Consider the following 15,632-nt stretch of genomic DNA (forward strand, 5'->3'; position numbering starts at 1 on the left):
ATGAATTGCCTGACTAATGCAGCGAACTATGAGTGCGAAGGCACAGTTGGTCTCAATTCCTTCTTTCCTAGGCACTGGGATCTAACTGAAGGATTCAAATCTGTGTGATGGAAACCATCATACAGACATCATCATCATGGGATATGTCACTTAAATTATTTTCATATTTATAACCTAGTTCTCAGGGTCAGCCCTCAGGTATAGCACCTATAGGTAGTATTTTATACAATGACTAATGCAATGAGTGTCTACAGGCAGAGAAAAGAAAGTAAACAAACACATTCCAGCAGTGGTGGCTACAGTGAAGAAGTATGCAGATGGTGGGCTAGGGCTGACAGCATCTACCTGGATTATCCTGTATCCATGGCTTCATTGTTGTTTGCAAATAGAGAAAGGGTTTCATCTCATCCATCTGACACACTAAAGAACGAGTGAGTACGTGTTCCGGGCTGCAGCAGTGCCTGGGGCGTTATGTACATAGAGGTTGCAATTGTTATCCCCACTGTAGAGAAAGATTAGTTAGACTCAGTCAGTAATTGGAGGGTTTTTTTGTATTAAAAATATCTAGATCTTGGATGTCAAATTTCTACACATTTGACAATTGTGTTAAAGTATACTAACAAAAAAATTGCCAATCGTCACTCAAGTGTTGCTCTCATACATAGTTAAAGACTTTTCTTGTGTGCTATGTGTTTTTTGTTTTGTTTTTTGTTTTGTTTTGTTTTGGTTTGGTTTGGTTTTTCAAAACAGGGTTTCCCTGTAGGTTTAGAGACTGTCCTGGAACTAGCTCTTATAGACCAGGCTGGCCTCTAACTCACAGAGATCCGCCTGCCTCTGCCTCCCGATTAAAGTGTGCGCCACCACTACCCGGCCTGTGTGCTATGTTTTCTGAGTCCAACACAGCAACCAGTTTTTCAAATATAACTTGATGTTGTTTACAGTAATTATAACTATGTTCTGGTATGTGTACTCTCACACAGTATGATATCAAAAATGAAATACGCCATATATTGAAAACAATTAAGCTATATATAAAACTTAGTATTTTGCGACAAAATGACCATATTTATTTTGATCCTTTTCAGTGTAATAGGCTACATGCTATTTAAAAACCTGCAACAGGAATACATGCTATGCCCAATTTTCTAGTGCTCAAATTGAAGATCTCAGGATGTGACCTCTACGATCCTACAAAATCATTTACCAGGACCGGTGGAGGTCAAATTCCAGTCACCTGGTTTCAAGCTCATGCTGCTCGTGTCCACCTCCCAGAACTGACCCACAAAACCAGAATTTTTTCAGTCGGTCAATATCCTATGTTTCTCATTGCATTTCATTATAATAAGCGTGTGCTATTGAAGTTTGTATTGGAATTACCTGTGATTCCTCTTGGCGTTCTGGATTTATGAATGAAGCGATGCTGAAAGCAATAGAAAAGTGCTGATCTTGGGGCTGGTTCTGGCTTATTGCCGTCTGTCTCGTGTGGGGACAAGGCATTGCATGGTGCCGGTCTCCCCTTTTTCATTTGTACACCAGAAGAAATCCACTCGGTGACCACAAATAGTCATCCAGTTTTGATGCTCAGTGAGAGTGTGCATCTTTACTGCTTTTCCCCTAAAGGACCAGGGGTTTAAATGTAGATCAGTTTGCTAGATAACCAACTCTTGATTTGTAATAATCCAGTCCATTGGGAAATCCCAGGATTCGTAAAATGGGTTTATATATAAGGGTTTTTATCCCGAACAAACCAAGAGTGGACTTTGGAATATCCCCTACATTCTCTCTTAAACTGTTTTATTCTATATTAGAAAAATCCTGATCTTGGTTTTTTCCTTTTTCGACAGGACTATTTCACAAATGCAAATAAAGAATTGGAAAAAGACCCCCAGCAAGATTACCACCTAGAGTATGCCATGGAAAACAGCACGCACACGGTAATTGAGTTCACCCGAGAGCTGCACACGTGTGATGCCAATGACAAGAGAGTCACGGTAAGCAGAGCAAGACTGAGTACTCTCATGGGTAACATGGCAGCGTGTTTACATATGTGAATCAATTGAGAAACTAAAAGGAAGAGGCCCTGGAAGCAGTATTGGCAATGTCGAACAATTCTTGGGAAGTTTTTGAAAACTGCACTTTGCAAACTCTGACATGTTTAAGACCATACATTTCATAAAAGGCATTTTTATGCAGATATAACATTTGGAAGTTTTCTTTCAAGCCAGCTGATTTTAAGAAATAAAAGTACATCTTAGGTTTTCCCTGTTAAATTTGAAAATAGATAATAAAGGCTTGAAGAAATGTGTGACACAAAAGGCAATCATAATGCTGAATATGAGGGTGTAATTCATCTGATTTGTAACCGCTTTGGCTTTGTAAATTTCGGAAATCCGGATGAATAGTCAGTTGATTATAATCACCTATTGGCACGTTAGATGAGGTTTCTTATTTTCAGATTTCACAGAAAATTATCTTCATGAATATGCAAATTAAATATTTGGAGGAAGTATGCTCCTGTGGCACTTTCCATCAGTTACTTTTGCCATTTTTGTGTAGACCAATAAAATTTTCTTTTTCATTCAACCCACTAAAGCTTCAAAAAAAGAGAATATAAAACATCTGAAGTCCTTCTGATTAGCCTTCGGCCTAAGGAGTGAAGAAGGAAGAAGACACAAGGACAGACCAGCATGACTTTCCACGTAGCACACAGTAAACCATAATTCTGTTGGAATACTATTGTAGTTATCGGACCTACAAAAATTAGAGCAAAGAGGACATTTGACACAAGTAACCTTCCTTTATTACTTATTCTCAGAGTTCTTATTCCAAGGAGCGGGCAAAGCACCCTTATCTGCTGAAGGATTCAGTCCTTTTTCTATGCTTCTGCAAACCTGTCTCATCCCATGGCCCCTCAGGCTGTCTCCGTCTGTGGCTCAAAGCCAGTTTTACTCACTTCCTTTTGGAAATTCCTGGTACTCCCATACTGAGCACAGATTTGAGTTGTAAAATAAACAAGCCCAGACACAGAGCTGCCTTCTTCTGTATTTGCACTTTCTCTAAATCCATAATTGAGTTTGTGCCTAGAGGAGAATCTGCTGTGGAAACAAGCAGTCTTAGAGTTAGCTAATGTTTTAAAAAAGAACTTTTTATTTTAAAATTATTTTTAAGTTAACATACAAACTAGTTGATTCCATCACAGCATTTTCATAGAAATATGCCATTCTGCTTTGCCATATTTGTTCCCTTCCCCACTCCCCTTTCTGTGCCCCCTGTTCATGGTTTCTCTGCTTTCTTGCCTGTCTTTTCCTTTTCTTGAAGATCCCTTCCAATTCTCTCATGATCCACATTCTGGTTTCATGACCTACAAACACACACATATATAAACTCACAATGCATAAATGCATAAATATATAAAATTTAAACTCTAGGTTCGCTTCAAAACCTTGGAGGAGGGTCGAAGGGGAGGAGAGAGGCAGGAAGGGGAGCAGAGAAAAATGTAGAGAGCAATAAAAATCAATAAAAAAAAAGAAAAAGAAAGAAAACAGAAGCTTTCTGAGTCTGGCTTATTTTGTTTAACATGGTGATTTTAGTTGCATTAATTTCCCTTAAATGTCAGAATTTCTTTTTGCCAATATCGAGGCACAGTTCCATTGACTATATGTACTCCATTTTTATTATTCATTCATGATTGATGGGCATCTAAGCTGATTCCATTCTCTAACTATTTTGAATAAAAATGAGCGTGCATAGACAAGTGTCTCTGTAGTAGGGTATGGTGCCCTTTGGGATCGATTGCTGGATGACGTGGTTCTACTTTTCACTTTGTGAGGGAACTCCACACTGACTTTCACTGTGGCTGTGCGTGTTTTCACTTCCAACAGCACTGAATTACAGGTTAAATTTTTCCACACAATCACCTGTGTAGTGGGAGAGCCATGGGCTGCATTCCTGCTGCCCGGCTCCCACACAGCTAGCTTTTCACCGAAAATAACAACACACAAACTGTATTCACTTAAACACTGCCTGGCCCATTAGTTTCAGCCTCTTACTCACATCTTGACTAACCCATATCGAATAATCTGTGTAACACCATGAGTGGTGTCTTACTGGGAAAGATTCAGCATGTCTGACCTGGTGGCTGGCTTCATGGTGACTGGCTCAGAGAGAAGAGGCATGGCGATTGCCCGAGGCATCTGCCTCACTTCCTTCTTCCTGTTCTGTCTACTCCACCCACCTAAATCCTGCCCTATCAAAAAGCCAAGGCAGTTTCTTTATTAACCAATGAGAGTCCTCCATCACACCTGAATTTGTAGTCATTTGTTTTCTTGCTGATAGCTATTCTGACTGAGGAGAAATGGAATGTCAAGACTTGAAAGGAGGAGAAAAGGGGGGTAAAGGAGGGATTTTGGGGAAAGACAATTAGCATTAAGAGCCATTTGGAGAACAATATGAAAACTCACTACTGTAGGAGCTTCTGAAAATGGAAACATGTATGAAAGAAATGGAAATGGAGTCACTGAACAATGGGGGAAAAACATTCCAGCAGACATCTCATGTCACCAAGTAAAACCTCCATTGCCAAGACTAGATTACATTTAGTTGATTGGTTAGTCAAAGTGGTACAAAGGAAATACCAAAGATATCAAAACTTAATTTGAAATTCTCTAATAGCAAAGGATTTAAGATAATTGTTTATGTTTATTCTTCATTTGTATTTATTTTAAGAATAGACTATCCTGTCCACGAGCCCATTTGTTGACTGGCTGATTTAGATATGGTAATTAATTTTTGTAGTTCCTTATGTACCATAGATAATATTAACTGGTCTGATGATTTTTTATGAAACACTTTTTCCATGGTGTAGTCAGGTTATCTCTTTATCCTGGAGATTGTCTCTTTTGATGTACAGATACGATCTTACATCAAAGTCTTTATTTAATTCATTTTGGATCAGTTTTTGTTCAGGGTAAAAATATTAGTTCCCCCTCAGAACTATTTGTGAAGATATTGTCTCTTTTGCAAGCTGTGCTTTGAGGACATTATTGGAAAGTAGCTATCAGGAACTCCCTGGATTTATTTCTATGTCCTCTTCTGAACATTATTGACCTACATGTTTGCTTCATATTGATTCTGCCAACCCATGACTATGGAAGATCTTTCTATCTTCTAGTGACATTTTTATTTTCTTTCTTCAGTGTCTTAGAGTTTTGATTGTAGAAATTTTTTACCTCCTTGTTTAGTTTTATTCCTTGGTCTTTGATTGATTTGAAGTCATTGCAAGTGATATTTTCCCCTAGTTTCCTACTGAGCATGTTCATTATTGATCTATAGAAAAGTTAGTGATTTTTGTAAATGAATTTTGTATCCTGCTATTTTGCCCCATGTGTTTACTAGAGGTAAGAATCTCCTGGTGAAATCTCTAGGATTTTTAAGATATAGGATCATTTCATCAGCAAATAGCAGTAAGTTGAGTTTTTTCTCTTGTTCGTATAACTTTGTTTCTTCCTCTTTACTTAGTACTCTAAGAATTCAGTCACTACGGTGAGTAAAAGTTGAGAGGCTCCCTTATCTCATTCATTCTAGACTTCAGAGACCATGTTCTCTGTTTCTCACTATGTGGTATGCTGGTCACAGATTTGTCATGTATGTTCTTTATTATGTTGAAATATGTTCCTTCTATTCCTGGTTTCTTCAGGGCTTTTATCATAAAGGGATACTGAACTTTTAGAAGGCCTGTTCTGAATTTGTTGACATCAGCAGATGATTTCTTAAGTTTATGGGCTGTTTTATATTTACTGACTTGTGTATATTGAACCAACCCCACAATTCTGAAATGAGATAAACTTAGTCATGGAGTATGATCTTTTTCATATATTCTTGAGTTTGGCATGCTAATATCTTAATGAGAGTTTTTGCTTGCATATTCATATGGAAACTGGTTTGGTAAAATTTGGAAATGAATTCATTTAGTCATAAACTTTTCTTTGCTGTGAGAATTTATAATCCTATTTCAGTCTTGTTGTTTGTTACACATCTGTTTAAGGTGTTTATATCCTCTTAGTTTAATTTGGGTAGATCACATGATTGTGTGACACTATTCATGGGTAGACATGAGCAAGCATCTACTCACCCTGGTAAGGAACCAGCAACAAAACAAACTAAAGATAGTACCAAATTCAAACTTGGTGAAGCAATGGTTTTATTGGGATTACTAGTGGGAGGATGGGTGAGAAATTACTCAGGCAGCTGCATTACTAAAATCTCACCTCAGCATGGGTCACAGTGTATGAAAGCTGGAAACCTGGGCACACTGTACAATTTGTGGGCAGCTCAACAGGTTGGACACTTCTGAGCAGCTCAACTGGACTCTACTTCTTTCAGGTGGACAGATTGAGACTCATATGGACAATTCAGCTTGTCTGAGTCTTTTAAATAGCTCAGCTAGTCAGAAAGTATTCTCAGAGGCTCGGTTTGTCTGAGTATGTTGCTCAAAAATCCTTAGTGCATATATACACTTAGAAAGGAGGATCCTGTTCAATTTCAGGGACTTCTTGAAACTATTGAGTTGCTTATTTGTGTCTAAGGAGGTTGTTTTCAGGACAGAATGTTTCACCTCACTTTAGAACCTCCTGTAGTATAGTGCGTGTCCTCAAAGATGGAAGATTTTGTTTTAGACAAAATTTCTACACAACACATGCATGTCTAGAAATTTACCATTTCTTCTAAATTTTCCACTGTTTTTTTTAAAATCAGTTTTAAGGGGTTCTATAATAAGTTTCTGGATTATATTTTGACAATATTTTCCTTCTTAGCCTTCAAATTTATTAATTTGAATATTTTTCTTATGTTTAGTTTGGAGAGTATTTGATCATTGGGGTTTTTGCAGGGGTTAGAATCAACTCTTTGGATATTCTAAATATCTTTATTCTCATTTCTTTATTCTTACATGCTGATTTAAGTAGCATTCTTTAAACACAACTCAATGGCAAGGATAGTTCTGTTGTGAGACATAATGTACCTATGTCTGATTACCAGGATAGCACAGTGAGAGTTATCTGGGCCTACCACCATGAAGATCCTGGAGAATCTGGTCCCAAGTACCATGACTCAAATCGAGGCACAAAAAGTCTGCGGTTACTGAACCCTGAGAAAGTAAATGTGTTGTCTCCAGCCTCACCATACTTTGATCTGGTAAATCAAGACGTAAGTTTCTTCTTTCTTTCTTTATTTTTTTACCTTTTCTGTTTTTAAACAAAAATATTAGTTAACTGAAAGTGTATAAGAGATTGTTTATTTACATTATTAAATTTAATGCCATGTCAATAGAACGTGACCTTTTCTTTTCTTCCCCTTCTTCTTAAGACAGGTCCCCATTCCAAACAAAGGCACAACATACTGGTGCCAAATGTTTAAGATTCCTGAATTCCAGGAAAAGCGCCACGTAATAAAGGTATGTGACTTTCATGTGGGCCATGTGAATGCCGAAAATTTTTTTAAACAGAAAATAGTAAAAAATATAGAAACGATTTCTAAGTATATGGAAGTTACTGAGAAAGAATAAACTGTTTTGTCTGATCCACTGTTTTCTGATATTGATAACTTGGATTGTGGTTAGCATTTCAGTTATCTTCCACGTTTACACATCTGAGGTAAGTAAGCAGTGTTGCCATAGTAGGAATTGCTATTTTAAATAGTATGTTTCCATATTGATATATCCTATGCAGTAAGTGACATTTCTCACTTACATTGTTTGAGAATATCTGATTCACTGAAAATACTAGATTTTGTCATACAAAATACTGTTGTGTTTCCTTGGAGATGGGAAAAATGATAATCAGTGGATTTCTACTGAAGTGATGAAAATAACACATTGGAGAAGCTCCAAAGGTGGACGAACTCAAATTGCCCTTGAATTGAAGTTCTCTCTTCCTGTTCCCTGGGATTGGGTCTCCCAAAACTTTTACATCTAATTAATAAATGAACAGACCTTTGGCTCTGGCAGTTATTGACAGGTCCAAAGAGATTGAAAATTAGGCCATATGCTCTCTAAAGCCTCACAGGGCTATTATGGAATAATATAGAGTTAAATATTGCCAATTGAATATGTGAGCCTTTCAAAAGCCTGGTGTTGGTGCCCAGACTATGTAATTAAATAGTATGGATGTAAGAGACGTGCAAGTGGTTAGATCCTGGCATCTGGACGACACATGGGGTTGAATTGTTGGTCCTGCCTTTCATCAACCTTGTTCTCTCAGGTAAATGTCTCTGAATAATGCTGTAGCCATAGTTTTCTCTGCTGTAAACAGTCTCAATCACAAGATTCTCCCTACCACGCTCAGAGCATTTAAGTTGAGGTATGAACGCTCTCATATCCTCTAGAGTGACTTATATATGTTGATTTATAATGTGTTCATCCAGTTGCCCAGATCTATCTTTGCTTCTGGGATGCTTCACGGCTGCGTAGGGTACAGGGAATGTCTGAGTTAATAGATGGTCCTAAACATTTACAGGGTATATTTTGCCAACAGTTGCCTTAGCAACCATACAAAAGTGAATGCATTGCTTGCCTCTAAAAGAAGCTAATTTTGACTCCATGCATGTGTAAGTAGTGCAGGGCCAAAGTTCTTCACTTGTGCCAGTGGAGTCTTTCTCAGAAAATAGAATATTCATGAACACAGTGTGTCATTTACAATTTACAAGCTCCAGGCTGAATAAACAGATGTAAAACTAGGTCCTGAAATGAAAACAAATATTTCAGAACATAGGTCCTCCATTCATTTTAAACTTTAATAGAAGGTAAAATCCTTAACTGTTTCTACTCACATGTTTCATTCTTACTATTATTAATGCTAAAGATTGAGTTGAATGAAATAAAGCCAATTGTATCTATTAGTATGGCTTTCCTTTGCTTGACACCTCACCAAGAATTCTTAGGTAACTTTCTGTCACAAGTCTATCACAACACACAAATAAGGGGGCCCTGGAGTAGGTACTAGAGAACACATTGATGCCTTTGCTGCGTGTTTGTAGCTAGAAAAGTCAATGGTATGAAATACTGTACACACACTCTCACACACAGTCACACACACTCACAACACACTCACACTCACAACACACTCACACACTCACTCACACACACACTCATATGCACACCCACCCACAATCACATGCACACACACTCACACACACTCATATGCGCACAAATTCACACACACACACACACACACACACACACACACACACACACACACACACACTATTTGCAGTTCTACCAAGACCCAAGAAAGCTTTGTTTTGTGTAAGACAGAATTTGAAGGAGGGTCACCAAGTAGAAGGAGCTTCCTGTCAAACTTGTGACTGAGGAGAGTTTTAGTGACTGCACATAAAAAATTTTATTGATTCATTTAAAATATCCCTCACAGGATCGAGTTTTGATCTTATCTCACAGCTCCCAAAGCAAAGTTCACTTAATATCACAAAACAGTCCTTCAACTAAGACAACATACAAAGAATCAAACCCTACTGGGATCAGGGCCAAAATACGTGTGCTGTACAAGCTGGTTAGAGACCATCTTTCAAAAGATGTTCTACTTTTTAAATAAATGTTATAATTAAGTTCTGCAGTAAAATTCATACGTCTAGAACAGAGATATTTTCTCGATTCCAGTCTTTTTGTCCTAGAAGAGATGATCTCTAGTACTTTAAAGGCAATATGTAATCTTCCCAAGGAAACAAAGACTCCTGGTTTGTTTGAAAAGCCATAAGTGGGATGTTTTTCCTAGTGCCTTGTCCCACAATGAGATGTGTTAATGCTGGGGAGTTGATCCTGCAGGTAAGAGCACTGTCTGGCAAGCCTGATAACCCAACACACACACAGTGAAAGGAGAGGACCAACTCCCACAAGTTGTTCTTTGAGCTTCATATGGGATTTATGGAAACCTCTGTGGCGCCTGCTCATACCTCCCGGTACACAATAAATGAACAAATAAGCATGGTTAGGGTATTATTTCTGCAATGAAACACCATTACCAACAGCCAACTGAGGAGGAAAAGGTTTATTTCAGCTTCCACATCTCTTCATCACTGCAGGAAGTCAGGACAGGAATTCAAGCAGGGCAGGAACCTGGAGGCAGGTGCGGATGCAGAGGACATGGAGGAATTGGTGGCTTGTTCCTCCTGGCATGCTCAGCCTGCTTTCTTACAGATCTCAAGACCACCAGCCCAGGGGTATCTCCACCCACAATGCATTTGGCCTTTCCACATCAGTCACTAATCAGGAAAATGTCCTAGAAGCCTAACTACAGTCTGATCTTATGGAGACATTTTCTTAATTGAGATTCCCTCCTCTTAAATGACTTTACCTCGTATCAACTTGGCATAAACTATACAGCACAAAATATAAAAAAATTTAGACCTCCATCCTACTTTCTGTGGATCTCTCTATCTATCTCCCTGTATTCTCTATGGCTAATTCTTGTCTACTGGTCATTGACTCTGCCCCCGGATCCAACATTAATTTTATTAACACAGTCTTGTAGTTTCACAGGGCAATCAAATACCCCGCTTTATCATTTAACTAACAAGCGTTTATTGATAACTGCCTACATTAGAGAATAAAAGAGTCAACATATAGCCTAGGATAATTATGGTCCATGCATTTCCTCAGGGCTCACTTTCCTGGCTTTTTATAGGGAGCAACAAGCCTTACTGAACTCTAATCCTTGCAAGCCATTTCAACACATCTCAGGAAATCTTGTTAGCCATTTCTTGGTCAGTCTTCATTAAATGGAAATAATACTTCCCTCAGGAGTTGTTAAAACTGAGGGTTAAGTTGGAGTTTGAGCAGTGTGTTTTTTGTTTTTTGTTGTTTTACTCTGCACAGCAGCAGGCACAGAAATCCTTCCTTAATCTGACTGTTGCTATGGACAATGTATTTTTTACAGTTTCTCCTGGAATGGCATTTTGCTGAGAACTGTGTTTTCTGAAAGCCTGGGAAAGAACAAGTGTAGTGCTACAAGTTTAACCAAAGCTGAGGTTTAAGATAGGGTTGCTTTGACTAATTGTAAACTGTTTATCTTTCTCTGTTAATTCCCACCCCTAGAAATTTGGGAGTAGAAATTAGTAACAAGGTTGCTATGATGAATGAGTGGATCAAACGGGTTTAATATTTAGAAGCATGACCAAACGGACACATTAGTCTATTGAATGATACATTGTTTGCAACAAATAGCATCTAGGCTGTTGACCATCTTGTTAGGCATCTGAGTTGCCGAGGGGTTTCCCATCAGCCTTTCTTGTTATTCAGGTTGTTATTTAGATATCTAAATAAAACCTACATTATTGAGCTGGGGAGGTCACTCAGTCAGTTAAGTACTTGCAGAGTAGGTATGAGGAATTGAGTTTGATCTCCAGCACCCATGGGAAATATCTGTAGTTTCAGTTCTGAGGAGACCAAGATAGGAGGATCCATGGACTTGCTGACAAGACAGACAGCTACCTGAACTCCAGATTCAATAAGAGATCTTATCTCAAAAAAATCAACTGGAGAGCAGTTGAAGAAGACACTGGGTGTTGTCCTCTGGCCTCTGCATGAACACATATACCACACAACCAAAACAAACCACTAGATTATCAGTTACTTCTTTTAGGGAGATCTTGAAAACTATATGCATTAGAGCATGTGAGAAAAATTGTTGAGTGACACCATCGTCTTCACCAAACACTGAAAGGAAAATGCTCTGCTTTATGCATGTCCCCGAACAAGCATGTTTCCATCCATGCGATCGGACACACTTTTAGCCTTTTCCAACAATATTTGCTGCTAAATCTCAGGGATGGATTGTGAAGAATGCTCCCCAGGAAGACCTGAACAGAACTGTCATTAAACAGGTGTGAAGAATCCTTGAAACCTGAAGACTGTATAATCATAAAGTGGTTACTAGAAGGGGGAATCCCCTGCCCTAGGCATATAGCAAAAACATTTGTCTTCATACCCTATATTAAATATATGTAACTTACCCATTTTTCCATTGTGTTTGCTCCTTCCTTAAAATAAAAGGACATTGTTGAATGGAGAACTTCATCATTATTAAAACATGTCTAAAAATGCCAAATGTGGTAATAGGTCAACTTTTGGAGCAAGTATTAGCAATTGTGTGAATTTGAGCATGACTGGTATAAAACTACTTGATTTTGTAAGTATCAGAGTTAGCTGTTCTCTCATAGTGTGTATCTCATTCCTGTTTCCCCTCTGAAATGACATCTTAATTGATGTTGGCTTTCTTCCTCATGGGAATGGCTTTGATCCTGTTATCAGGATGTGTCTCCATGCTTTGACTCCTTCTCACACGTCTGCCTCCCGTTTCATTTTCTCACGAGGGAAACTCGATGTTTGCTATGACTTCTGACTCAGTGGTTGTTTGTGCTTTGCCGAGATCTACTCTAATCATGTAGGATGGTTTTTGCTCATGGCTGCTTCCCTCTCATCCCTGGCTCTTACCATATCCCCTGGAGGCAAATCTTTGGATCTTCAGATGGATCTTGTTAACAAGTTGAGACAAATGAACTTTCACAATAAGCCTCATGGGAAAACTTTTCTCTCCTTTTGAAACCTTTGCAACACTAACTATTCTAGCAAAAGATCATGGTGTAAATATACAATTTCAAAGATCCGCATTCTGGTGATTCATGGCACGAAAATTATTGGTGTTAAATAATTATACCCTAATATGTAACTAATCCGATTTTATATAAACATGAATGAAAATATGGGAAGTCTAGGGTATTTGCGATGACTAAGTCTAAAATTCTGGATGGAAAGATGTTAGTAGCAATAACAACCCTACTGCTAATGATGTGACCAAGACCAAAGCAGCACGTTTTAAAGATTTCTGACACAGGGTACTCAGTTTTAAAGATGTTGCTCTGTATCATCCGTGTCACAGATCTAAGTCTATGTCATAGATACTTCTTTGTCACAGATACGTCGGGGTTTTGTCTCGCTACCTGGGTGTTCTTCATAGTCCCATAGAGTACAAGTTATTGAGTTCACTCTGAAAGCATGTCTGTTTGTGAACGTGATTTATTGCTCTGCTACTAATTAGTTTTCCAACCCTAGAGAAAACACTTAACCTTGCCTGCTCCTCAAATTCCTTTCCAGTCAGATAAAGAGATCTGACCAGATGATCTCAATTGGTTCTTTCTGGTTCTAAATATCTATGAGTTGCTGAAAACAAAAGCTTAAGTCTGTGGTGGAGACCAGATGTCCTGTGGTCTGAGTTTCCCATACTCTGGCTTCTCACAAGCCTCCAGCAACCAGAGTGAAGATGTTGACCCCTGAAGATAAAAGGCCCCCACAAAGGTTCCTTTAACATAGATTTTGATGCATCTTGGTCCTCTCTAGAGCATTCCATCAGAAGAATCTGGGAAGTCGAGATGCAATTGTGGCAGCTCAGTATGCTAACAGAAAGACTCAATTTTTCAAAAAGGAGACCAGGAGACTTCATTCTGTCTGGGCTATCAATCATTCAGCTTTTAATCTTTATAACCACAACTTACTGAGCTTGTTGCTATTTTTATTCAGCGATTATTACATTTCTATAACAATTTCTTATGAACATATAAAGATTTTGCATTGAACAAAACAATGAAATCACACATGTTTACGGCTTCTATTGTGTAGTGGCTCAAACAGAGTCTGACTCAAATCTTGACTCCTTAGCCAACAGATGCTGATACAGGCAAGTTTCTCCACTTTTCTAAGTCTTAGGCTACAGGGCTGATAAAAGAACTTGTCTTGGTTGTCAGTTGTCAATATCAAATGAGTGTTCACGTGCTCAGCATATGTTGGCTTAATGAGTACGAAGACGAAGCTGCGTTACCCATTTTACCATGGTTTCAAACCTCTTACATCTTAGGAGAAGAGGGAGGTGAGGCCTTTCTGAAATGGGCTGGAACCGAGCACACTGACTATCCGACTCTGCTTCTCGTTAGCTGAGTGCCCTTGGGCAAAGTAAACTATCAGAACTTGCCTCTTCAGTTGTAAAGCCCAAAAAGTCTTTCTCAGGGAAGATTAAATGAAGACACGTGAAAACACCTGTTGCATAAGAGTTCACCGGCGCTTGTTTTCTTCCCTCAGAGGGGATTACAGTGATAGATGACTAAATCTTCCTTCAAGTATTTTCTCAGGGGCTGGACAGAGGCCCTGAGAGGCAGTAAGTCACTATTTTATTTTGAAAGAAAGATTCCTCCGGGGTTAGATTTCATTGCTTGCTTCTATTACTCCAAGCCAAACGAAATGTAAACGGTAAACGACTTTCCCCCTCCTCTCGTCTAAGTAAGGACAAAGGCCAGCTGGTGACACTCCTCTGGGACATTCTTGGGCATTCTCAGTGCTCGCCGTTAGTCTTGCATCTGGTGACTTTAAATAATGACATTTTCAACAGACATGGGATATTTATTTTCCTCAGCTTTCCTTCCCCCGGCTCAGTCCTACCCCCCATCTAGGATGTCACTGTCAAGTGGTGCGAAGGTTGTGTGAGAATATGGTGACGCATTAGCACGCACAATGGGAGTCAATGGCTGTAAAACTGGCAAGAGACTCCATCACCACTTTCATTCAGAGGACACAAAACTATTTGTGTTGAATTCTAGGTGTGGGTGGTACAGTCAGATTAGGAGATGTTGGTATCACTGAGATTTGAATGACTTTACCTTGACAGAGGGGAGTATTTAGGAAAGGCTTTTGCTTATTTTTGCTACTTAGATCATTTTATCAGACTTTCATATTTCCTGATAAGGTAAACTGACTTTCCACAACTTTCTAGTGTCAGGCAAAATCAAAGGAATATATCCATCACCGTATGATGCGTGTGAAGTGGAGCTGAGACTTGAGGATAGATCTTCAGTGAAAAACTAGCAGACCTTCCTCTGGAGAGTCTCAGCAACTCATGCCTTTTGACTCTCGCTCAGTGGGAAAAGGCTGATAGCACTCAGTCAGCCTGAGGTTTCTCAGTAGATGGCTCAGAGCTCAGGCAACGTTAGGTTTTGTTTTCTCAGCTTTCCTGAGACATACGGTATACAAAGAACTGTACAAGTTTAGTGTTTCCTCTTCAATGAGTTTGACCACATGTAAATCCCCCTGACCTGATTTCCAAAGCCAAGGTAAAAGACATTTTTACTACCTTGCCAAGTTTCCCAATGGTCCTTCTCCTTTTGTTGGAGTAAGAACACTTAACATGAGTTGTGCTATTTAAAACAAAACTTTGAAACATACAGAACCATAATGGGCCAGGTTGTTTTTGAGTCCCATAGAATGTGAGCATATTTCTTAGGCCGCATAAAACAACCTTACCGGAACCTTCACAGGATTCAGGTTAATGATCCTGGAAACTGACAGACTTTGTGTGGCATTGAGTACACAGAGACCAGGAGTTTCAATGTTCTATATTAAAACTCACCAACTAACTAACTAACTAACTAACTAACTAACTAACTAACAAGCAAGCAAAAAACAACAACAACAACAAAAAAAAAAAAAACAGAAGACAGGAACAAACAAACCACCAATGATGGAGGATACATATAAAGCTTCATGAATGATTTAGGAAGTTATTTTAAGGTTAGAGTTAAGA

The 15,632-nt window shown here is 38.8% G+C and overlaps 1 protein-coding gene across 1 annotated transcript in view; it reads left to right on the forward strand.

Moving 5' to 3' along the window:
• Moxd1 (monooxygenase DBH like 1) overlaps positions 1 to 15,632 on the forward strand; it is a 76,512-nt gene that overhangs the window by 22,532 nt on the left and 38,348 nt on the right. The window contains exons 2-4 of the mRNA XM_038340518.1: positions 1,845 to 1,991; positions 7,036 to 7,203; positions 7,367 to 7,450. Of these exons, the coding sequence (XP_038196446.1) occupies positions 1,845 to 1,991; positions 7,036 to 7,203; positions 7,367 to 7,450 (399 nt within the window). The remainder of the gene's footprint in view (positions 1 to 1,844; positions 1,992 to 7,035; positions 7,204 to 7,366; positions 7,451 to 15,632) is intronic.

Source organism: Arvicola amphibius, chromosome 8, assembly GCF_903992535.2.
Source record: "Arvicola amphibius chromosome 8, mArvAmp1.2, whole genome shotgun sequence".
Taxonomy (NCBI): domain Eukaryota; kingdom Metazoa; phylum Chordata; class Mammalia; order Rodentia; family Cricetidae; genus Arvicola; species Arvicola amphibius.